At 42.2% G+C, this 26,148-nt stretch overlaps 1 protein-coding gene across 1 annotated transcript in view; it reads left to right on the top strand.

Annotated features, from left to right (window-relative positions):
• Positions 1-26,148, top strand: part of LOC126194933 (maternal effect protein staufen-like) — a 201,056-nt gene that overhangs the window by 151,868 nt on the left and 23,040 nt on the right. Inside the window, exons 7-9 of the mRNA XM_049933319.1 lie at positions 281-439; positions 5,738-5,822; positions 12,298-12,518. Coding sequence (XP_049789276.1) covers positions 281-439; positions 5,738-5,822; positions 12,298-12,518 — 465 coding nt within the window. The remainder of the gene's footprint in view (positions 1-280; positions 440-5,737; positions 5,823-12,297; positions 12,519-26,148) is intronic.

The following is a 26,148-nucleotide window of genomic DNA, read 5'->3' as shown; positions in this document are numbered from 1 at the left end:
GTCAGGAAAAAATCAGTCTTGAAACTTTATTTACATATCCTGTATTGACTATTGACTTTTCTACACCAGGTCATTGCATGTTTAACGATAAGAGTTTAATATATGCCAGCAGAATAGTCTAGCTGCCCTTCTGCTCAAATTTTGCTGCAGCCACGCAAGATCTTATCTTTGGCATGAACTCTGTGCAAATAGTAATGGCAGATATATTATTTTTATATGACTAGTCCCTGTTAAATAGTTTCCAATTGTATCATAGATATTATTTTTAAATTTTTAACAGTTGTCAAAGAGAGCAGCAGCTGAGAAAATGCTGGAATTAGTGCAGCATAATGAGTCATATTCCTTTCTGTCAAACTCAGTGAAGAGGAAGTCTAAGAAGAAGCGACGTTCATCTCAAAAGAAGAAAAGAACTCGCAGTATTCTCAATACTTTTGAACAGGTAATATTGTGAAATGTTGCTTCATATCATAGGCTCTTCATATTGTAGTGTAGTTGAGATATAACACACACACACACACACACACACACACATACACTGAAAAGGAGAACAGCAGCAGATTTTTTACCCTGACTCATTCTTCCAGAAGATACCAAATAAAAAATGGAATCAAAAGGAACTAAAATCAAATTAACTACATTTCATCAACAATATTATGAAAAGGATAGATTGCTGCTCACCATAAAGATGATCCAATGAGTTGCAGGCAGGCACAACGAAGATGCTGTTACACATTATAGCTTTTAGCCCAAGCCTTCTTCAGCAAAGAAAGCACATACGTTCACACATCATGCACACCTACCACTGGCAGCTCCAGCCAGAATGCTTGGAAAAGTCTCGAAGAGGCCTTAATCCTGCTGTGGATGTTATGTGGATGATAAATGTGATGATAAGATATAAGTATAATAAAGCTCATGCACTGCAAGCCATTCATGCTATAGTTAGGACAGAAATACCATCTGCCAAATTTTATTAATAGTTTGCAGGCCTACAAAGGTGGTAATGTGGCATCTTTGAATGCTTTGCCTACCCAGTGCATTCTTTCCTTCCAGTTATGTGTGCGAAAATATTATGATCACTGTTGTATGGTTACTAAGTCCAAATTCATACACAAATATAAACAAAACACTAATCTATATTTGCATGTTAGTTGACTAAGTATTTATTCTGGGATTTACCGTGTGTGTCTCAGTGTTGACACACACTAATGATGCAAAAGTTACTACCACCTTCTAAATAATGTGTTGTTTCATATTTGGAATGCAATACAGCAGTGATTTGCTTCTTATAGATTTTACGGATCCTTGGGAAACTTTCAGAGGTATAGCGCACCAGACACATATCTACAGGTCATGCAATTCCCGTAAATAATAGGGTGGTGTTTTATGGGTATAGAGCTGGTGCCCAATAGCTTTCCAGATTTATTCCATGAGATTCAGATGAGGCAAATTTGCTGGTCACTGTATCAGCATGGTTGCTCTTAAATCCACTGTAAAATGACACTTGCCTGGTGATATGGATAGTTACTCTATTGGAATATTCTGTTGCTATCAGAGGAGACATCAAGCAAGAAGGGGTGCAGGTAGTCTGCAATAATATTCACTTAGCCCACAATTGTAATGGTGTCTTTGGCTACTACTACAGATCTGATGGAATCAGAATACTGTATCCCCTATAGTATAATACTGTTACCCAGCAGACTGCGTCTGTGGTGCAGTGCATGTTTTGAACAGCTGTTTGCCTGGATGATGACATATCTAGACATGACCATCAGTCTAGGGTAACAAGAAACGTTACTCATCTGATCAGGCGACATATTTCCATTGATCTTTGGCCCAGCGACAAACAAGGCACACTTGTAGGACAACCAGGCAGCTTGGTGGTCATGGAGCATTTTTTGGAAATGGAACCCTTGAAAAATTTCAACCAAATAAAAATGTTGGCATAACTTCAAAATAAAAATGTTGGCATAACATCAAAATTCTGGGACTTCATCTTAAAAGAATCAATTGAACAATTTTAGTCATGACTCAGTGTACCACCCTAGTAAAGCCTAGAATCTGGTGTTTGATCTGTTGATAAAACAGCAGAGACCTGTACCAGAATGGAAAAAAGGAATAAATCGAAAAATAAGAAGATAACTAGATTGACAGAGCAGCTGTGGGGATACTGGCCAAAGTGACAATAAGCTGAGGATTATAATTGGGTGCGAACAAAATTGGAACATCTTGCCTGCAGAAGAAGTGAGGGGTAGGCACTCAAAGGTATAGGAGGAGTTGCTCTGTCCTCCAGGCATGTTGGATGACAACTCTGTCTGTTGTCAAAATGTTGTGCACAGTGAGCATGATGATCCAGTCTTTCGCTTGAAAACTTTCCTCCATAATATAGACTGGGAAGAACTGAAGAACCACAAGAAAATAATTGTCCAGTCATTATTTTTCTAGTAGGTTTAAGAGGTGGTATGTAATATTATTCCTTATGAATAGAAGTCTCTAGTGCTGTGTTTGTTGTGTTTACTTGTTTACTTTCTGATTTAAGAGAATCATAAAATGTAAAATAATTAAATTTCTGTTTTTTTTTTGTTTTTTTTTTTTGCCCCCAAAATTAAAAAGAACGTGTAGTGGGGCCTCTCCATCATATACATCACAGATAAAGTTAATAGGTAATGCATTGGAGTAGTGTTTTCTTTTATGCCTACTGTTACAAAGGTAACTGCTGGTGTATGTCTCTAGCTCATCGAAAGTTTTAGGCAGAGGAGGTACTTATACATCTATTGTGAATGTTGACAAAGAGAAATTACATTCCATGAGATTGTTGGAAAAATTTATCTCCCATGGCACCAACTGCCTACATTACAAAGGTAAACATTGAATGCATTGTAGGTCTCCAGTCTATCATAACTTTTAAGTGAGGTAGCCACACCAAATCTGTTATGAAGAAATCGGTTGGGAGAAAAAGATTGCTGGTGCTGAAGACTTCAATATTAAGTTCCACCTTGCTCAGTCCAACACTGAAGAACTGAACAACCTTGTTTCCCAAACATTTGGTCTCTACCAAATATTGGTGCATTATCATCCTGTAAACAAAACCATTTTTCTACAGCCATGGGAAAAAATCAGTCTTTCCACACCAGAAGGTGAGAATTTTTAATGTCTGTTCTACATACAAAAAATAGTTTTTACTGTTCTATCTTGAGCTACACAGACTTAATGAAGTTCAAGAGAATCTCATTTACCCTCCATAATGGTGTTGGGCTGTTGAAATATGCAGATAACATTTTGTTTATAAACTTAGTAGAAGAAGGGAACATTACTTTGAGACTGAAAGCAAAGTGCAAATTTTTAACATCTTATTTTCCCTCTGTGCTTAGTTAAGTCAGGTTGTATACGACCCGGGAGATTCGGGAAAAACCCGGGAATATTTTCATCCCGGTGAAACCGGGAGAAACCCGGGAATTGTTTAGAATTCTGGAAATTTTTCATTGTTTTAGTTTTCAAGTAAATTTATGTGATTTTGACAGGTAAGAACCAATACTCTAACAACGGATATTACTGTATCCCGCTACTGCAGAATAATACTGCAGCAACAAAACATGAATCGGGGGGGGGGGGGGGGGGGGGGAATCGAAAATAAAACTTAAGTTGCAAAGCAAAATGCACCGTATACAACAAAACAGTGCTCATACAAGCGACTGCCAACAGCAAAGTGTGTCAAAGGCTTTAGGAAGACTAGTGCTTCATAACACCAAATTGCCTCCAATGAATGTGACTTGACAACTGATTTGTTTGAGCAGTTGCGGGCGGGCTCATGCGCAGTTGAGTCGCGTATGAGTAGTACCATCTCCCGCCTCTGGTTACAGAAGTGTGACTGGGCACCACTACTTAATATTGCCCCGGTTCGGAAATTACTAAATCTTGGGCTGATGCACAGAATAGTCTTGAGTTGTGGTGGGGAGGTGGGTCATTTCCACGTGACCTGTGTTTACGTACAGTGATTTTGTTGTTTCCTCTTTTGTTTATTGCTCTCACATTAAATGATACCAAACGGATTTTTGTGGCCGGGAGCTATCAAATGAATTAAAATACGTTCCTATAATTATGGAAGGCTAAAATATGTTATTAGTTTTAGATTTTGTTTCCACCTTTCTGACAGTCAAACATTAATCGCCTTACAGAACAATGAAGCTATTTTTGCCAGTTTGCTAAAGAGACTTGGCTTTTATTAATCTTTTCTGTAGAGGCAGTCAAATTATTTGAAACAAAGTGTTTAATTTCACACTATTGGCTAGTTTCAACTGTTCGCTGCATTTCAAGTGTACGTATGGCATTATGCCATAATAAAGAACCAAACGTGAGATAATACAGTATTGGTACTCCAAGAAAATTACATTCAAAGCAGATTTCCTTTTACATAAGATGAGCTATGTGCGAGAATGTACGATGAATTTCTTAAATTACAAAGTGTTTGACTCTCATTTAAAAATTGACTCTTTGAGTATGACCATTTAGAAGAATTTTGAGCCCAGAATATCAGACATTTACGTCGTCATTAAAAATTTTACTGGCACATTTGTGTGATGTATCTTAAAGTGTAACAAGCGCAAAAAGGATCAATATTATATGTGGAAGTTTAGCTTCTCTTCCAGCTTATTAATCTTCGAAACCAATATTATATGTGAATGCTATGTATATTAATTTAAACCATTAACTTTTCTTATTTATGTGTTCGCACTACTTAAGAGTGATCTTGCTATTGGCTGACTACATCACGTGTCCTACGCTGTCATCAGCTGGCGAGATCACGTGCATGAGCTATGACTGGCTTACAAAATCGCATTGCAATTTCGATTTCAATGCTTTGGAAAGTGACATGCAGTGTTTGGTGGAACTCGAATTTATACCTTCGTAATACAAAAATATGCAGCGTATATGTTGCTGCACATCAAAGGTCTTTCAAACCGTTTTTTTCCCCCTAAGTTTGGTTTTCTAAAGTGCCGGGAAATTCTACTCCGGTATATAAAACCACAAACATTCAAAGGATTGATGAGTTTTACAGTGCCGAATAAGAGTATAGTGTCACTTAAGACAGAAAAAGTGTATTTTCACCTGGGAGAAAGTGTATTTTTAATCGGGAAATCCAGGGAAAATCCGGAATTTTTTTTTCCTTGTTCACGTATACACCCTGTAAGTGCATACGGTAGTTAATCACACACAGTTTCAGTTGTATAACTCCCATAATAAAGGAGGACCTGCAGGGTTGTGTAACAAATGAAGTAGTACATTATGAGACTGACAGCCAGTAAAGCATGAACCACAGATCATGACTTGTGTCAATAATTATGGAAATTCTTCCAGATTATTTTATGCATATTAAATGAAAAAAGCTATTTTATGAAAGAAAGGGTCATCATCATTCATCGAATACTACTCTGTCACTGCTTGTGCTTCTAATGGATTCACACTTGTATACCAGAGGGGGCAAAAACCATTTGTACCCCTGACTCATCACATTGAATAATATTGTTGATCAAGACTTGTACACTTTGATCATTCTTCAAAGGAAATGATACTCGACTGTTGCTTCTTCTTGAATTCCAATGTGATTAGTCATTTTGTAAACAGATGAATGCCTTAGAAACAAGCTGTAGATTGTTTACAAGAACTAGAGGATATTCTTAGGAAGTGTTCAGAAATGATTGTTGTGATGTACTTTCATATTACAGATTATTTTCTTTCCTAGATGAATCCCAGTTTTCGGACAGATGAAACAATTGCAGCAGTAATGAATTCAGAGTTTTGGGATGTTTCCAGTGACAACAACAAAGGTTTGTATGTAGAAAAGTGTAACTTCGTGTACAACAATGTTTAAAACCATAAAAACACCTACTTGGTATTTGCTGCACATGGAACAGTCGCACAAAATGATAAATGTCTAGCAGAAGAAATTTAAATGTGGCACAGTTTCCCTCACTTCCCCCACCTCACACTCACAATGGGAAAGCCTCAGACACGGCCAACTGATTCGGCTCAAATTTGGCAGGTCGCTTGTGTACAACCTAAAACGAAGGGCTCTAAGATATTTTGGGTCAATGCCCCCGCAATTTTGAGAAAATTACCCCTAAAGGTTATGACGAGCAATCAACTTAAAATTAAAGGGCTCGATAGATAATTGTAAATAGAGCATTTTTCATCACCAGGTATGGGGTCCGCAAACACAAAATTTTCCAGATATCGAGGAAGAAACTTTTACAACTGCCGCTTCTGTACCCACATGGTAAATGCTTTTCACCGACAGCGCTGATAGCGCAATGGCCAAGGTAACTGGCTGGGAATAGGAGAACCCAGTTTGGAATCTTGAAGAAACCTAGCTGATATTATTCTTTTCATTTGTATTTTTCCATATTTCAATTGATATGGATAGAAAGGTTAATAAGGTGAGTAAATCAATAAGGAATGATAATAATAAGGTAGGCAAGCTAATTTCCCAAACGCTGTGAGTTAGTAAAGTATTAAACTTTTAAGCTTTGTCACATGAAAACAACTCCTAGTAAGAATGCTGCGAATTCCTCATGAGGGACCACAGATAGCCAACCTTGCCACGCTTATTTACAGTGAGGCAGGGTACAGAATGCACGCGGGGAGAGTTATGTTGTCCCGGTTGCCTCTTCATCATATCATAGTTGTGAACCTGGAAGAGTGTAGGTGTCCAGCACAAGCCTTATAGAAGTCAATCGGAAAGAGTTGTTTTGTGTCATTAGGCTGCCGTGAACCTCGTGGATACATGTAGCGATTTTTCATTTGTAATGCGCCGAATGAAATACGTTTTGTGAATGAATACAGTGTTCTTCTGTAAGTAACATATGGCGAGTACTGCATGTAGTTTGTAGTAATTAGCTTGTCTGTTTATGCCATAGTAACTAGTTATTGTTTTTTGTGTCATATCTTTCAGGTGCATGATCTGAATAATGGAGGATGTACACCCTTTGACTAGCGCTGTAATATATAGTTGGGAGCCTGTCACAGACGATGGCAAGCGGGAAGTTACCAACAATGTGTTTTGGTTTGTAAAAGTGTTACAAGACAGATGCATTATCAATACACTACCACAAGCAGGCAGTTCTGTTTCTCGGCGTTCCAGATCGATAGGAGCGGCTATTGTCGAGCAATTTTTGGAGCTGACAAACGAAATGACTTTTGTTGATACTGAAGTACTATACCATGAAGACGAAGCAGAAGGTGATTCAGTGGAAGATATCCCGACTAGTGAATTGCAAAATGGTCGTAACACTTTGGAAATCTCCACATAACTGGGAATATGTGCTTCATCTGTTCCCGATGAGTATTGTGAACTGGTTACTAAACGATTGAACTACGGCACTATACCCCTTGAAGTAAAAGTAAAGGCGGTAGCACTAGCCAGGAATCATCCAAATTGGAACTTACAAACACTGCAAAAGAATGGAGCAACAACAGCCCTGAAAAGGAAGAAGGACTTGAAATTGTGGGAAAGTGATATTGTTAAAGGAGGGACAAGATACGACAAATACCAGGTGATAAATAAGTGGGCATACGACCGATTTGTCAAATCTCATTGTTGTCATGAGAATGTAACAATGAGAATACTTCAGGAATTGGCTGCTGTGCAGCGCTCCAATATACGGCCAACAAGGATTTTACGTTTGCTGCATCATTATCTTGGGCAAGAAATTTCAAATCAGAGTATAAAATTCGTCAACAGCACATCACTAAATACGAGGGGGGACCCAAAAGTAACCGGAATCGTAATGCTGCACATCGTGCACATGTAGTAGCAGGTTGCGCCACCAGAGGGTTGTAGTAGGAGCTCTGCTGAGTCATTCTGCCACGTGGCGTCACCCAACAGTGAGAAGTGTGGTTTCTTTGGCAGTTCTTTGAGAGTGTGCTTACAGTGCTGACTTGACACGAGGAAATGGCTAGTTCTTACGAACAATGTGCGGCAGTAAAGTTTTGTTTCTTGCTCGGCAAGAATGCAGTAGAAACTGTTGCGATGATTCAGACAGCCTACAAAGACTATGCTCTTAGTAAAATGGAAGTATACAAATGGTTTTCACGGTTTAAAAAGGGAGAAATGGTGGTTGAAGATCAGCCCCATTCCGGTCGACCTTCAACTGCTTGAAGCGAAGAGAACATCGACAAAATCTGTGATCTCATCAGTGAAGATTGACGCAGGACAATTGACCAACTCGAGAACTTGTCCGGGTTGTCCTGGAGCTCAATTCAGTGCATCTTGACCATTGATTTGGGGATGTGAAGAGTGGCAGCTTCTTACCTGAGATCAAAGGGATCGTCGCGTTGAAGTCTGTCTCGAAATGAATGACGCGTTCAAAGATGATCCACATTTTTTCAACTAAATCATTACAGGTGATGAGTCATGGTGCTATTGGTACGATCCAGAAAGTAAACAACAGTCTTCACAATGGAAGTCACCTGGCTCACCTCGAGCAAAAAAAGCTCGACAAGTGAAATTGAATGTGAGAACGATGTTGATCTGTTTTTTTACATCAAACGGATCGTACACTCTGAATTTGTTGTCCCTGAAAACCAGACGGTAAACCAACAATTCTATATGGAGGTTATGAAACGTCATCGCAGAAGTTTGTCGCGAAAACATCCGGCTTTGTGGGATTCTGGTGTGTGGTTCCTGCATCACGACAACGCTCCCGCGCACACAGATCTCAGCGTTCGCCAGTTTTTGGCCTCAACGAAGATGACTACCTTGACCCACGCACCCTGTTTGCCGGATTTGCCACCTTCGGACTTCTTCGTATTCCCGAGGATGAAAAGAGACTTGAGAGGGAAGCATTTTGCGGATGTGGAAGACGTAAAATGCAATGTCATGAAAATGCTAGCAGGTGTCAAAGAGGACGAACTTAAAAGGTGCTTCGAACACTGGAATGAATGTTTGGACAAGTGTATTAATGCTAATGGAGAGTACTTCGATGGAGATTAAGGTTCTATTTGAAAACAATGAAGTATATGCTTTCTAGAAATAAATTCCGGTTATTTTTGGGTCCTCCCTCATACATCTCTCATAAGGAGGTACAAAATATAGAAGATATACCGAAAGTGGTGGTTCTTTTCATCACGCAAACGGTGTCACTTATGACTGGTTTTAATCATGATTACGTGACAACACCGATCAAACAGGATGCGGATATCGGGTGATCATTCGACGCACATTATTGCATAAGGGAGAAAAACGGACCCTTGTCGCAGTTGGTAGTAAAAACAATCTAACACATTCGTACACGGCCCAATATGCCATCACAGCCTCTGGAAAAGTGTTGCCTAAGGTTTTCCTGTGTTTACATGAAACGAATGTTACATTTGGTCCTCGGGTTATAGAAGAGGTCAGTCATTTAAACGACTCATTGAAAAATGTTTACATTACCTGCTCCAAATCTGGGAAACTGACAAATGTGATTTACAGACCATTTCGTGAGAATGTTTTAATACCATATGTTTATGATAACAAGTTTTGTCTAATATTGGATTCCTGGAGTGGACAAATTAATACTACAATGTATGACACAATGTTTATAGATGGCGAGGGTAAGCCGACATGCACAGAAAAAGTAATACTGCCAAACTGCACACCTGTGTGCCAGCCGTGTGATGTTTATTTCTATCGCCAGGTTAAAAACTTTATTTCCAGGCCTCAGAATTGCAGTGTGCTTCTGGAAACCCAGCGGGAATTGCACAACCTCACGGATGCAATAATTATTCACAGCATAATTCATAACCAACTTTCAGCACCGATTTTTCAGGCAATGATATCGTATGCGTGGTACACATCCAAATTAATTCCTGAAAAAGACATATTTATAAATGTAAACCAAGTTTTTTTTTTCCGCCGACTCTTCGGAAGGAGCAGTGTAGCTGTCGAAAGATTGCATTCATTAGATGTTCTTGGTGCTGTGGGTATATTTGTTTCGAATGTTTGTATGACAAGTACCATCCATCTAGTTGTTTGTGGAAAGTGAGGACACGTAACATTGACTAGAAGAGCCATTGTAAAGTGACCTGGCTTAACATTTTAATTGTTTACTATACCAAGAGGTTCGAGAAATTTATTTGCCTACCTTACTATTATCATTCCTTATTGATTTACTTACCTTATTAATCCTCCTATCCCTATCAATTGACATATGGAAAAATACAAACGAAAAGAAGAACATCTGCTATGTTTCTTTGAGATTCGAACCCAGGTTCTCCGATTCCCAACCAGTTACCTTGGCCATTGCGCTATCAGTGCTGTCAGCAAAAAGCGTTTACCATGTGGGTACAGAAGCGGCAGTTGTAAAAGTTTCTTACCTCGATTTCTGGTAAAGTATGCGTTTTTGGACCCCATACCTGATAATGAAAAATGCTCTATTTACAATTATCTGTCGATCCCACCAATTTGGAGTCAATTGCTTGTCATAACCTTTAGGGGTGATTTTCTCAGAAACATGGGGGTGTTGACCCAAAATATCTTAGATTCCTTCGTTTTAGGATGTACACAAGTGACCTGCCAAATTTGAGCCGAATTGGTTGACCGTGTCTGAGGCCTTCCCCTTGTCAGACAGCTTGGCATGGTGATGGGGGTACATGTGCCAGCCAATCTAAGCACTTTGGCAATCAGGCCCAGGCACGGCCTGCGATCCGAAATCTTGACCGCCGTAGATGGATCTTGTAGTTATCTTTCCAGATACATACTTTATTTTCGGAATCTACTTGTGGTAAAAATGTTGAGTGAAGTTCACTGAATGAATTTAATGATGGTATTTCACTGTCCTTTTAGTTCACCTTCATTGTAGTGCTGCTCATCCTCATGTAGAGAACTCGACCCAAAACAGAACCTGCCACATGGCACACTACAACCATTTCCTACCAGTCAAAGGACAGACCTCCCATGCAAAATCATCCATTGCTGTTGCTACTTCTGCATAACGTTCTGTATCTATATGCCAAGTAATTAACTATCCATGTCTTTAAGAGCTAATATGAGTATCTGATATCTGAATATTGATGCCCTCTACACTGGCATCAATATGTGTGGCATTAATTTGTCTTGTGTCCACAATATATGTTGTGTACCAAGTTGTTATTTTAAAAGCCCACTCATCAGTACCACCCATTACTGTGTCTGCAAATGAAGAATACGTTGCAATCCCCTCTGATGCTGCAACTGGCAAAACAAATCCATCATGTGCATGTGGTCATAGCAGCTCTTCTTCTCTGAGGGAAATAATGTAAGGGTTAGAGGCTTGCACGTAGCAGTCTGCTTTCACTATCTCAGAAAGCTGATGAATTACTTGTCAGTGTATTTTTATACCTACTGCAGAATGCTTCCACAGTGAGTCACTGGCTGGTGCATGCAATAAAGCTGTTTTGCATATCTCAGATATGGAATAATGCCTTTATCTTGATATCTTCATAAGTATTTGGTGCTTAGGGTGACAGCCACAATGATTTGAGGTCGATGTAGTGTGCCTGCTGTTATGAACTCTTTTTTTGGGGGGGGGATGATAAGCTAGTGAAGGTTACTTACTCAGTATATGTGAATTTCTGCCCCTACAAACCCAGTGCCTAAAATTCCCGACAAGTAGCGCATGGGGCCCACAGCCAAAGATGGATCCTTCCCCGCTGCCTCCATTAGCTTAAACTACAATTTAAGTCAAAAAGTAAATTATGACTTCATGTAGATCCTCTGTCACTTTTATGATCTACATAAGTGTGTTTCAACCTGCAAAACAAGCAGAGCTCAACCAACAGTAAAAAGACATGCATTAGCAATCATTCCTTGGATTCTTGGGAAGGTATTAAAAAACACAACACAGATTCTGTATCCATACCTTATGAGTAAAGTAGGGTAATTCAGATTCCACTGTCTTCACTTATGAGAATGTTTTTAATATCTCCATGCTGTTTTATTTGTGGAGAAAGAGTGACGTGTGCTCCAAGCCATGGCCAATTTAAGCAATGTTTAATAATCATGTGGACTCTTGAGCACTAAGCCAATCATGGACTGGAACAAGCCTGCCACTCTTCTTCTTCAAATGAAGCAATGTGTGGGTATTACAAATATAGGCTTAAACCAAACTGCAAATATTGGATTTTGACCCTTTACCTCTCTGGTATGGGTATGAAAATGGTTAATAGTACCCCGTATTCCTAATCAGGTTGCCCTGGTCAGTGTATGAGACATTATTTATATGCTACATGTATTTTTCACGTACTTTGTGTAGCTGTCTGAATCCCTGTTTCTAACACTTGCAGGTTTGAATCAAAGATTGGTAGCATTTGCAAAGCAGCTGGTGAAGAGTGGAAGTTCCTTTCTTGGTGAGTCTACTGTGAGGTCAACACTTACAGACACAACGTCTTCCACCTTCAGCTCCAAATCACAAACGGCACAGGACCAAAAAGTTACTGCAAAACACACATTGATGCAAGCAGCTGATTTATTGGATTTTAAAGTTCATTTCGTAGATTTGCCTAAGGTAATCATCATTGTGCATATAATATGGGAACTATTATTTTGTTTGAAGTAAATTTAAAATGATGTTAATTTTAAAGAGCATGCTATATGCAGTTTAATTGAGAAGGTATCATATGCTTTTATGTCATCTTTACCCCTCCTCAATTTCTCAATTTACTTCTTGTGGAGATAGATCAAGCACACACACTCAGCAGTTGAAAAGTTCTATAATCAGTAATGTTCCTCAAAAAGTGGGAATAGGATTGTCTCATTGTCTGTAACTTTTTCAACATATTCAGGTGGAATGAGTCTTGAATCTCCCATTAACCATTCTGGTATACATTTCCTGTGGGTTCTCTTACATTGCCCAAGATGGATCCTGAGAGAGTTCCTCTGACAAATATGCAGCTCATTTCCTTACACACCCTTTTCCACTATGAGCTTGTGCTCCACTCAGCCTTTGCTTTCTTTCTTGATATTCTGTATTACTGCTGTTAAGCTGGTAGTGTATGAAGTAATATTGTAGTAATGTTAAAATAATGTTTCATACTGACTAATTTTTGCTAGGTTCTTTACTGAATAATGTTGGTGCAACATATTTCAGAAATGTTTCAAAAGGACATAAATTATGTTTCTGTTTACAATTTAAGTAAGTAAGCAATATTTTTTGTGATAAACATGAATGGTTGCTTCAAAATACAAATGTTAACATTTTTCTTTCCTTTTCAAAATGTGTTTGAAGAGACAACATGCTGATTAGATTAGATTAGTACTTGTTCCATAGATCATAAATATGACACTTCGTAATGATGTGGAACATGTCAGGTTAGTAAAAGGTGTCTATAAAAGATATTACATTACACAAAATATTACATATATATATATATAACAGAGGGAAACATTCCACGTGGAAAAAATATATCTAAAAAGAAAGATGATGAGACTTACCAAACAAAAGCGCTGGCAGGTCGATAGACACACAAACAAACACAAATATACACACAAAATTCAAGCTTTCGCAACAAACTGTTGCCTCATCAGGAAAGAGGGAAGGAGAGGGAAAGACGAAAGGATGTGGGTTTTAAGGGAGAGTGTAAGGAGTCATTCCAATCCCGGGAGCGGAAAGACTTACCTTAGGGGGAAAAAAGGACAGGTATACACTCGCACACACACACATATCCATCCACACATACAGACACAAGCAGACATCTTCTTGTGTCTGTATATGTGTGGATGGATATGTGTGTGTGTGCGAGTGTATACCCGTCCTTTTTTCCCCCTAAGGTAAGTCTTTCCGCTCCCGGGATTGGAATGACTCCTTACCCTCTCCCTTAACACCCACATCCTTTCGTCTTCCCCTCTCCTTCCCTCTTTCCTGATGAGGCAACAGTTTGTTGCGAAAGCTTGAATTTTGTGTGTATGTTTGTGTTTGTTTGTGTGTCTATCGACGTGCCAGCGCTTTCGTTTGGTAAGTCACATCATCTTTGTGTGTGTGTATATATATATATATATATATATATATATATATATATATATATATATATATATATATATATATATATATATACTCTCCTGGAAATGGAAAAAAGAACACATTGACACCGGTGTGTCAGACCCACCATACTTGCTCCGGACACTGCGAGAGGGCTGTACAAGCAATGATCACACGCACGGCACAGCGGACACACCAGGAACCAAGTTGTTGGCCGTCGAATGGCGCTAGCTGCGCAGCATTTGTGCACCGCCGCCGTCAGTGTCAGCCAGTTTGCCGTGGCATACGGAGCTCCATCGCAGTCTTTAACACTGGTAGCATGCCGCGACAGCGTGGACGTGAACCGATGTGCAGTTGACGGACTTTGAGCGAGGGCGTATAGTGGGCATGCGGGAGGCCGGGTGGACGTACCGCCGAATTGCTCAACACGTGGGGCGTGAGGTCTCCACAGTACATCGATGTTGTCGCCAGTGGTCGGCGAAAGGTGCACGTGCCCGTCGACCTGGGACCGGACCGCAGCGACGCACGGATGCACGCCAAGACCGTAGGATCCTACGCAGTGCCGTAGGGGACCGCACCGCCACTTCCCAGCAAATTAGGGACACTGTTGCTCCTGGGGTATCGGCGAGGACCATTCGCAACCGTCTCCATGAAGCTGGGCTACGGTCCCGCACACCGTTAGGCCGTCTTCCGCTCACGCCCCAACATCGTGCAGCCCGCCTCCTGTGGTGTCGCGACAGGCGTGAATGGAGGGACGAATGGAGACGTGTCGTCTTCAGCGATGAGAGTTGCTTCTGCCTTGGTGCCAATGATGGTCGTATGCGTGTTTGGCGCCGTTCAGGTGAGCGCCACAATCAGGACTGCATACGACCGAGGCACACAGGGCCAACACCCGGCATCATGGTGTGGGGAGCGATCTCCTACACTGGCCGTACACCACTGGTGATCGTCGAGGGGACACTGAATAGTGCACGGTACATCCAAACCGTCATCAAACCCATCGTTCTACCATTCCTAGACCGGCAAGGGAACTTGCTGTTCCAACAGGACAATGCACGTCCGCATGTATCCCGTGCCACCCAACGTGCTCTAGAAGGTGTAAGTCAGCTACCCTGGCCAGCAAGATCTCCGGATCTGTCCCCCATTGAGCATGTTTGGGACTGGATGAAGCGTCGTCTCACGCGGTCTGCACGTCCAGCACGAACGCTGGTCCAACTGAGGCGCCAGGTGGAAATGGCATGGCAAGCCGTTCCACAGGACTACATCCAGCATCTCTACGATCGTCTCCATGGGAGAATAGCAGCCTGCATTGCTGCGAAAGGTGGATATACACTGTACTAGTGCCGACATTGTGCATGCTCTGTTGCCTGTGTCTATGTGCCTGTGGTTCTGTCAGTGTGATCATGTGATGTATCTGACCCCAGGACTGTGTCAATAAAGTTTCCCCTTTCTGGGACAATGAATTCACGGTGTTCTTATTTCAATTTCCAGGATACATTCCACGTCGGAAAAATATATCTAAAAACACAGATGATGTGACTTACTGAACGAAAGTGCTGGCAGGTCGAAAGACACACAAACATACACACGAAATTCAAGCTTTCGCAACAAACTGTTGCCTCATCAGGAAAGAGGGAAGGAGAGCGAAAGACGAAAGGATGTGGGTTTTAAGGGAGAGGGTAAGGAGTCATTCCAATCCCGGGAGCGGAAAGACTTACCTTAGGGGGAAAAAAGGACGGGTATGCACTCACACACACACACACACATATCCATCCACACATATACAGACACAAGCAGACATATTTCTTCGTCAGACAATTGTTAGCCTCATTTTCATAATCTGCCACCACAAAGCCACTCCTTTTAAAACATTACATGCACTTTTTTCGAAATTTTCCAGAATTTCTCCGTCCTTTAACGTGTTTTGGCGGCAACGCAACCACCTAACCTTTGTGCACATCATTGTCTACCAATCCAAGTCCAACATAGCCCAGCTGTAACCAACACCTTTTCGCCTTTTTCACACCAGATCTCGAGTTACTTTCCAGTTCACCTTTATCTCTCCCCATATATTTTCATTTTCATTTCAGCCTCATGTTACACTTTCCACCTTCTAATACCATGTCACCCTCACAACACCCCCACAACGACCCCATTAAGTTTTATTTACATTCCCTCCACAAACATGCCTTCGCCCTAGCCAGATTACGCTCCCATATTCTACTTTCTCAGGCTTGAAATATATCTGCTTGTGTCTGTATATGTGTGGATGGATGTGTGTGTGTGTGCGAGTGCATACCCGTCCTTTTTTCCCTGTAAGGTAAGTCTTTCTGCTCCCGGGATTGGTATGAGTCCTTACCCTCTCCCTTGAAACCCACATCCTTTCGTCTTTCCCTCTTTCCTAATGAGGCAACAGTTTGTTGCGAAAGTTGAATTTTGTGTGTATGTTTGTGTTTGTTTGTGTGTCTATCGACCTGCCAGCACTTTCGTTCGGTAAGTCACATCATCTTTGTGTGTGTGCCTATATATATATATATATATATATATATATATATATATATATAAAAAGAAAGATGATGAGACTTACCAAACAAAAGCGCTGGCAGGTCGATAGACACACACGCTTGTCTGACATTTGGCATTACAAAAAAATGCTTGTCTGACATTTGGCATTACAAAAAAATGCTTGTCTGACATTTGGCATTACAAAAAAATTTACATTCCCTCCGCAGACATGCCTTCGCCCTAGCCAGATTACGCTCCCATATTCTATTTTCTCAGGCTTGTCTGACATTTGGCATTACAAAAAAATTTTGTGTGTCTATCGACCTGCCAGCGCTTTTGTTTGGTAAGTCTCATCATCTTTCTTTTTAGATATATTTTTTCCACGTGGAATGTTTCCCTCTGTTATATATATATATATATATATATATATATATATATATATATATAAAGATGATGTGACTTACCGAATGAAAGTGCTGGCAGGTGCACAGACACACAAAATTCTAGCTTTCGCAACCAATGGTTGCTTCGTCAGGAAAGAGGGAAGGAGAGGGAAAGACGAAAGGATGTGGGTTTTAAGGGAGAGGGTAAGGAGTCATTCCAATCCCGGGAGTGGAAAGACTTACCTTAGGGGGAAAAAAGAACGGGTATACACTCGCGCACACACACACATATCCATCCACACATATACAGACACAAGCAGACATATTCAAAGACAAAGAGTTTGGGCAGAGATGTCAGTCGAGGCAGAAGTGCAGAGGCAAAGATGTTGTTGAATGACAGGTGAGGTATGAGTGGCGGCAACTTGAAATTAGCGGAGATTGAGGCCTGGTGGATAATGGGAAGAGAGGATATATTGAAGAGCAAGTTCCCATCTCCAGAGTTCGGATATGTTGGTGTTAGTGGGAAGTATCCAGATAACCCGGACAGTGTAACACTGTGCCAAGATGTGCTGGCCGTGCACCAAGGCATGTTTAGCCACAGGGTGATCCTCATTACCAACAAACACTGTCTGCCTGTGTCCATTCATGCGAATGGACAGTTTGTTGCTGGTCATTCCCACATAGAATGCGTCACAGTGTAGGCAAGTCAGTTGGTAGACCACGTGGGTGCTTTCACACGTGGCTCTGCCTTTGATCGTGTACACCCTCCGGGTTACAGGACTGGAGTAGGTGGTGGTGGGAGGGTGCATGGGTGGGAATGACCAGCAACAAACTGTCCATTCGCATGAATGGACACAGGCAGACAGTGTTTGTTGGTAATGAGGATCACCCTGTGGCTAAACATGCCTTGGTGCTCGGCCAGCCCATCTTGGCACAGTGTTACACCGTCCGGGTTATCTGGATACTTCCCATTAACACCAACCTATCCGAAGTCTGGAGATTGGAACTTGCTTTTCAATATATCCTCTCTTCCCGTTATCCACCAGGCCTCAATCTCCGCTAATTTCAAGTTGCCGCCACTCATACCTCACCTGTCATTCAACAACATCTTTGCCTCTGCACTTCTGCCTCGACTGACGTCTCCGCCCAAACTCTTTGTCTTTAAATATGTCTGCTTGTGTCTGTATATGTGTGGATGGATATGTGTGTGTGTGTGTGTGTGTGTGTGTGTGTGTGTGTGTGTGTGTGTATACCCGTCCTTTTTTCCCCCTAAGGTAAGTCATTCTGCTCCCGGGATTGCAATGACTCCTTACCCTCTCCCTTGAAACCCCCATCCTTTCGTCTTTCCCTCTCCTTCCCTCTTTCCTGACGAAGCAACCATTGGTTGCGAAAGCTAGAATTTTGTGTGTATGTTTGTGTTTGTTTGTGTATCTGTCGACCTGCCAGCACTTTCATTTGGTAAGTCACATCATCGTTGTTTTTAGATATATTTTTCCTACGTGGAATGTTTCCCTCTAATATATATATATATATATATATACAAAAACAAAGATGATGTGACTAACCGAACGAAAGTGCTGGCAGGTCGATAGACACAAAAAATTCAAGCTTTCGCAACAAACTATTGCCTCATCAGGAAAGAGGGGAAGCAGAGGGAAAGACTAAAGGATGTGGGTTTTAAGAGAGAGGGTAAGGAGTCATTCCAATCCCGGGAGCGGAAAGACTTACCTTAGGGGGCAAGAAGGACAGGTATACACTCGCACACACACACACACATATCCATCCACACATATACAGATACAAGCAGACATATTTAACGACCTGCCAGCGCTTTCGTTCGGTAAGTCACATCATCTTTGTTTTTGGATGTATTTTTCCCACGTGGAATGTTTCCCTCTCTCTCTCTCTCTCTCTCTCTATATATATATATATATATATATATATATATATAGGGAAACATTCCACGTGGGAAAAATATATCTAAAAACAAAGATGAAGTGACTTACCAAACGAAAGCGCTGGCACGTCGATAGACACACAAACAAACACAAACATACACACAAAATTCAAGCTTTCGCAACAAACTGTTGCCTCATCAGGAAAGAGGGAAGGAGAGGGAAAGACGAAAGGATGTGGGTTTTAAGGGAGAGGGTAAGGAGTCATTCCAATCCCGGGAGTGGAAAGACTTACCTTAGGGGGAAAAAAGGACGGGTATACACTCGCGCACACACACTCACACACACACACACACACACACACATATCCATCGATGCATGGATGTGTGTGTGTGTGTGTGTGTGTGTGTGTGTGTGTGTGTGCGCGAGTGTCTACCCGTCCTTTTTTCCCCCTAAGGTAAGTCTTTCCACTCCCGGGATTGGAATGACTCCTTACCCTCTCCCTTAAAACCCACATTCTTTCGTCTTTCCCTCTCCTTCCCTCTTTCCTGATGAGGCAACAGTTTGTTGCGAAAGCTTGAATTTTGTGTGTATGTTTGTGTTTGTTTGTGTGTCTATATATATATATATATAATAGAGGGAAACATTACACGTAGGAAAAATATATCTAAAAACAAAGATGATGTGACTTACCAAATGAAAGTGCTGGCAGGTAAACAGACACACAAACATACACACAAAATTCAAGCTTTCGCAACAAACTGTTGCCTCATCAGGAAAGAGGGAAAAGAGAAAATAAGACGACAGAAAAGATTTCGAAATGCAACAGCGACAATAACAAACGTAATTGTTGGGTTCAAATTGATGATATGGTTATAATAGAGGGAAACATTCCACGTAGGAAAAATATATCTAAAAACAAAGATGATGTGACTTACCAAATGAAAGTGCTGGCAGGTCGACAGACACACAAACAAACACAAACATACACATAAAATTCAAGCTTTCGCAACAAACTGTTGCCTCATGAGGAAAGAGGCAACAGTTTGTTGCGAAAGCTTGAGTTTTGTGTGTATGTTTGTGTTTGTTTGTGTGTTTGTCGACCTGCCAGCACTTTCATTTGGTAAGTCATTTTGAGTGTATGTTTGTGTTTGTTTGTGTGCCTGTCGACCTGCCAACACTTTCATTTGGTAAGTCACATCATCTTTGTATATATATATATATATATATATATATATATATATATATAGAGGGAAACATTCCACGTGGAAAAAATATATCTAAAAACAAAGATGATGAGACTTACCAAACAAAAGCGCTGGCAGGTCGATAGACACACAAACAAACACAAATATACACCCAAAATTCAAGCTTTCGCAACAAACTGTTGCCTCATCAGGAAAGAGGGAAGGAGAGGGAAAGACGAAAAGATGTGGGTTTTAAGGGAGAGGGTAAGGAGTCATTCCAATCCCGGGAGCGGAAAGACTTACCTTAGGGGGGAAAAAGGACAGGTATACACTCGCACACACACACATATCCATCCACACATGATGTGTGGATGGATATGTGTGTGTGTGCGAGTGTATACCTGTCCTTTTTCCCCCCTAAGGTAAGTCTTTCCGCTCCCGGGATTGGAATGACTCCTTACCCTCTCCCTTAAAACCCACATCCTTTCGTCTTTCCCTCTCCTTCCCTCTTTCCTGATGAGGCAACAGTTTGTTGCGAAAGCTTGAATTTTGGGTGTATATTTGTGTTTGTTTGTGTGTCTATCGACCTGCCAGCGCTTTTGTTTGGTAAGTCTCATCATCTTTGTTTATATATATATATATATATATATATATAACAGAGGGAAACATTCCACGTGGAAAATATATATATATATATATATATATATATATATATATATATATATATATATATATATATATAAAGAAAAATCATGAGACTTACCAAACAAAAGCGCTGGCAGGTCGATAGACACACAAACAAACACAAATATACACACAAAATTCAGGCTTTCGCAACAAACTGTTGCCTCATCAGGAAAGGGTAAGTCTTTCCGCTCCCGGGATTGGAATGACTCCTTACCCTCTCCCTTAAAACCCACATCCTTTAATCTTTCCCTCTCCTTCCCTCTTTCCTGATGAGGCAACCGTTGGTTGCGAAAGCTAGAATTTTGTGTGTATGTTTGTGTTTGTTTGTGTGTCTATCGACCTGCCAGCGCCTTCGTTCGGTAATTCACCTCATCTTTGTTTTTAAATATAATTTTTCCCACGTGGAATGTTTCCCTATATATATATATAGAGAGAGAGAGAGAGAGAGAGAGAGAGAGAGAGGGAAACATTCCACGTGGGAAAAATATATCTAAAAACAAAGATGATGCAACAGTTTGTTGCGAAAGCTTGAATTTTGTGTGTATGTTTGTGTTTGTTTGTGTGTCTATCGACGTGCCAGCGCTTTTGTTTGGTAAGTCATCTTTGTTTTTTTATATATGATGTGACTTACCGAACGAAAGCGCTGGCAGGTTGATAGACACACAAACATACATATAAAATTCTAGCTTTCGCAGCCAACGGTTGCCTCGTCAGGAAAGAGGGAAGGAGAGGGAAAGACGAAAGGACAGAACGTATCTCTGCCTACGTAGATCAACATCTTCAACCCATTACATGCAGTCTCCCATCCTTCATCAAAGACACCAACCACTTTCTCGAACGCCTGGAATCCTTACCCAATCCGTTACCCCCGGAAACCATCCTTGTAACCATTGATGCCACTTCCTTATACACAAATATTCCGCACGTCCAGGGCCTCAATGCGATGGAGCACTTCCTTTCACGCTGATCACCTGCCACCCTACCTAAAACCTCTTTCCTCATTACCTTAGCCAGCTTCATCCTGACCCACAACTTCTTCACTTTTGAAGGCCAGACATACCAACAATTAAAGGGAACAGCCATGGGTACCAGGATGGCCCCCTCGTACACCAACCTATTCATGGGTCGCTTAGAGAAAGCCTTCTTGGTTACCCAGGCCTGCCAACCCAAAGTTTGGTACAGATTTATTGATGACATCTTCATGATCTGGACTCACAGTGAAGAAGTACTCCAGAATTTCCCCTCCAACCTCAACTCCTTCGGTTCCATCAGATTCACCTGGTCCTACTCCAAATCCCACGCCACTTTCCTTGACGTTGACCTCCATCTGTCCAATGGCCAGCTTCACACGTCCGTCCACATCAAACCCACCAACAAGCAACAGTACCTCCATTATGACAGCTGCCACCCATTCCACATCAAACGGTCCCTTCCCTACAGCCTAGGTCTTCGTGGCAAACGAATCTGCTCCAGTCCGGAATCTCTGAACCATTACACCAACAACCTGACAACAGCTTTCGCATCCCGCAACTACCCTCCCGACCTGGTACAGAAGCAAATAACCAGAGCCACTTCCTCATCCTCTCAAACCCAGAACCTCGCACAGAAGAACCACAAAAGTGCCCCACTTGTGACAGGATACTTTCCGGGACTGGACCAGACTCTGAATGTGGCTCTCCAGCAGGGATACGACTTCCTCAAATCCTGCCCTGAAATGAGATCCATCCTTCATGAAATCCTCCCCACTCCACCAAGAGTGTCTTTCCGCCTTCCAGCTAACCTTTGTAACCTCTTAGTTCATCCCTATGAAATCCCCAAACCACCTTCCCTACCCTCTGGCTCCTACCCTTGTAACCACCCCCGGTGTAAAACCTGTCCCATGCACCCTCCCATCACCACCTACTCCAGTCCTGTAACACGGAAGATGTACACGATCAAAGGCAGAGCCACGTGTGAAAGCACCCACGTGATTTACCAACTGACCTGCCTGCACTGTGACGCATTCTATGTGGGAATGACCAGCAACAAACTGTCCATTCGCATTTGTTGGTAATGAGGATCACCCTGTGGCTAAACATGCCTTGGTGCACGGCCAGCACATCTTGGCACAGTGTTACACCGTCCGGGTTATCTGGATACTTCCCACTAACACCAACCTATCCGAACTCCGGAGATGGGAACTTGCTCTTCAATATATCCTCTCTTCCCGTTACCCATCATGCCTCAATCTCCGCTAATTTCAAGTTGCCGCCACTCATACATCACCTGTCATTCAACAACATCTTTGCCTCTGCACTTCCGCCTCGACTGACATCTCTGCCCAAACTCTTTGTCTTTGAATATGTCTGCTTGTGTCTGTATATGTGTGGATGGATATGTGTGTGTGTGTGCGGGTGTATACCCGTCCTTTTTCCCCCTACGATGACGACCGAGTTTACGAGTGTGGCTATAGTGCACTGTTGTGGTTTGGTCTAGCTGTCGCAGTGTCCGCATGTAGCGCTTGCTGCTATTGTTATTCTGCATTCGTCTCCGCACGCAGACCAACTGTAGTACACCGTGTTACCACACGTCTGTGACAGTGTAGTGCTGTAGGAACTGTGACCATGGTTTATTCGAACTCTGAAAAGGCGGAGATGATACTCATCTATGGCGAGTGTCGACGAAATGCAGCTGAAGCCTGCAGGGTGTATGCAGAACGGTACCCTGTCAGAGAGCATCCAACGTGCCGCACCTTGCAAAACATCTACCGCCAACTGTATGCAACAGGTATGGTCGTAGCACGCAAACGGGTCCGTAACAGGCTCGTCACAGGAGAAGCGGGTGCAGTTGGTGTGTTAGCTGCTGTTGCCATGAACCCACACATGAGTACACGGGACATTGTGAGAGCCGGTGGACTGAGTCAAAGTAGTGTCATGCGCATACTGCATCATCACCGCTTTCACCCGTTTCATGTGTCGCTACATCAGCAATTACATGGTGATGACTTTAATCATCAAGTGCAATTCTGTCAATGGGCATAAACAGACAATGCGTTGCAGTTCTACCTGTTTACCAATGAAGCGGGTTTCACAAACCACGGGGCAGTGAATCTACAGAACATGCATTACTGGTTCGTGGGCAATCCTTGCTGGCTCAGACAGGTAGAGCGACAGAGACCGTGGACTGTAAATATATGGTGCGGAATCATTGGCGACCACCTCATTGGTCCTCACTTCATTGCAGGGGCCCAAACAGCTGCAACATACATCGTGTTTCTACAGAATGATCTGCCAACATTGCTCGAAAATGTCCCACTGGAAATGCGTCAACGTATGTGGTATCAGCATGATGGTGCACCTGCACATTCCGCAATTAACACTAGGCTGACCCTTGACAGGATGTTCGACAGGCGTTTCATAGGAAGTGGAGGAACGCATAAATTGGCCAGCCCGTTCTCCTGATCTAACACCTCTGGACTTCTTGCTGTGGGGTACGTTAAAGGAGAATGTGTACCGTGATGTGCATACAACCCCAGAGGATATGAAACAACGTATTGTGGCAGCTTGTGGCAACATTACACCAGATGTACTGCGGCGTGTACGACATTCTTTATGCCAGAGATTGCAATTGTGTGCAGCAAATGATGGCCACCACATTGAACATCTATTGGCCTGACATGTCGGGACACACTCTATTCCACTCCGTAATTGAAAACTGAAACCTCGTGTGTACGTGTACCTCACCCCTCATGGCAATGTACATGTGCGTTAGTGAAAAAGACCAATAAAAAGGTGTTAGCATGTGGACATAATGTGCTGTTCCAGTCTCTTCTGTACCTAATGTCCATCACCGTTCCCTTTGGATCCCTACGTAATTCGGTGCTCTCTGATACACACGATCGAACAGCGGAGGAGTGATACTCAAGCGTCAACTTTAGGTTACAATATCTCCGGATGTAATTAACATTTTACAATGCAACAAAGGGAACTGATTACGTATTTGTTTATATGTTCAGATGTGCTAACAAAATTAACGGGGTTCCATTTAAAAAAATGTAGGTTTTTGTTAGAAAACATACTTCCGTGCATATCTTTATGGTTTGTATTAACCAATTACACTAGCCACTCCTCACGTTCGGTCTGTGGAATCAATTCGTCAATATTTGATGTGGTTTACGAAATATATCCAGCGGTAATGTTAGGTGACTCACCCTGTATAAAAAAAACAAAGAAGATGTGACTTACCAAACGAAAGCGCTGGCAGGTCGGTAGACACACAAACATACACACAAAATTCTAGCTTTCGCAACCAACGGTTGCCTCGTCAGGAAAGAGGGAAGGAGAGGGAAAGACGGAAGGATGTGGGTTTCAAGGGAGAGGGTAAGGCGTCATTCCAATCCCAGGAGCGGAAAGACTTACCTTAGGGGGAAAAAAAGACGGGTATACACTCGCACACACACACATATCCATCCACACATATACAGACACAAGCAGACATATTCAAAGACAAAGAGTTTGGGCAGAGATGTCAGTCGAGGCGGAAGTGCAGAGGCAAAGATGTTGTTGAATGACAGGTGAGGTATGAGTGGCGGCAACTTGAAATTAGCGGAGATTGAGGCCTGGTGGGTAACGGGAAGAGAGGATATATTGAAGAGCAAGTTCCCATCTCCGAAGTTCGGATAGGTTGGTGTTAGTGGGAAGTATCCAGATAACCCGGACGGTGTAACACTGTGCCAAGATGTGCAGCCGTGCACCAAGGCATGTTTAGCCACAGGGTGATCCTCATTACCAACAAACACTGTCTGCCTGTGTCCATTCATGCGAATGGACAGTTTGTTGCTGGTCATTCCCACATAAAATGTGTCACAGTGTAAATAATGTGGGTGCTTTCACACGTGGCTCTGCCTTTGATCGTGTACACCTTCCGGGTTACAGGACTGGAGTAGGTGGTGGTGGGAGGGTGCATGGGACAGGTTTTACACCGGGGGGCGGTTACAATGGTAGGAGCCAGAGGGTAGGGAAGGTGGTTTGGGGATTTCATAGGGATGAACTAAGAGGTTACAAAGGTTAGCTGGAAGGCGGAAAGACACTCTTGGTGGAGTGGGGAGGATTTCATGAAGGATGGATCTCATTTCAGGGCAGGATTTGAGGAAGTCGTATCCCTGCTGGAGAGCCACATTCAGAATCTGGTCCAGTCCCGGAAAGTATCCTGTCACAAGTGGGGCACTTTTGTGGTTCTTCTGTGGGAGGTTCTGAGTTTGAGAGGATGAGGAAGTGGCTCTGGTTATTTGCTTCTGTACCAGGTCAGAAGGGTAGTTGCGGGATGCGAAAGCTGTTTGTCAGGTTGTTGGTGTAATGGTTCAGAGATTCCGGACTGGAGCAGATTCGTTTGCCACGAAGACCTAGGCTGTAGGGAAGGGACCGTTTGATGTGGAATGGGTGGCAGCTGTCATAATGGAGGTACTGTTGCTTGTTGGTGGGTTTGATGTGGACGGACGTGTGAAGCTGGCCATTGGACAGATGGA

Source organism: Schistocerca nitens, chromosome 1, assembly GCF_023898315.1.
Source record: "Schistocerca nitens isolate TAMUIC-IGC-003100 chromosome 1, iqSchNite1.1, whole genome shotgun sequence".
NCBI classification, from domain to species: Eukaryota; Metazoa; Arthropoda; class Insecta; order Orthoptera; family Acrididae; genus Schistocerca; species Schistocerca nitens.
The sequence above is the reverse complement of the archived record's forward strand: the minus strand, read 5'-3'. Positions and strand labels throughout refer to the sequence as shown.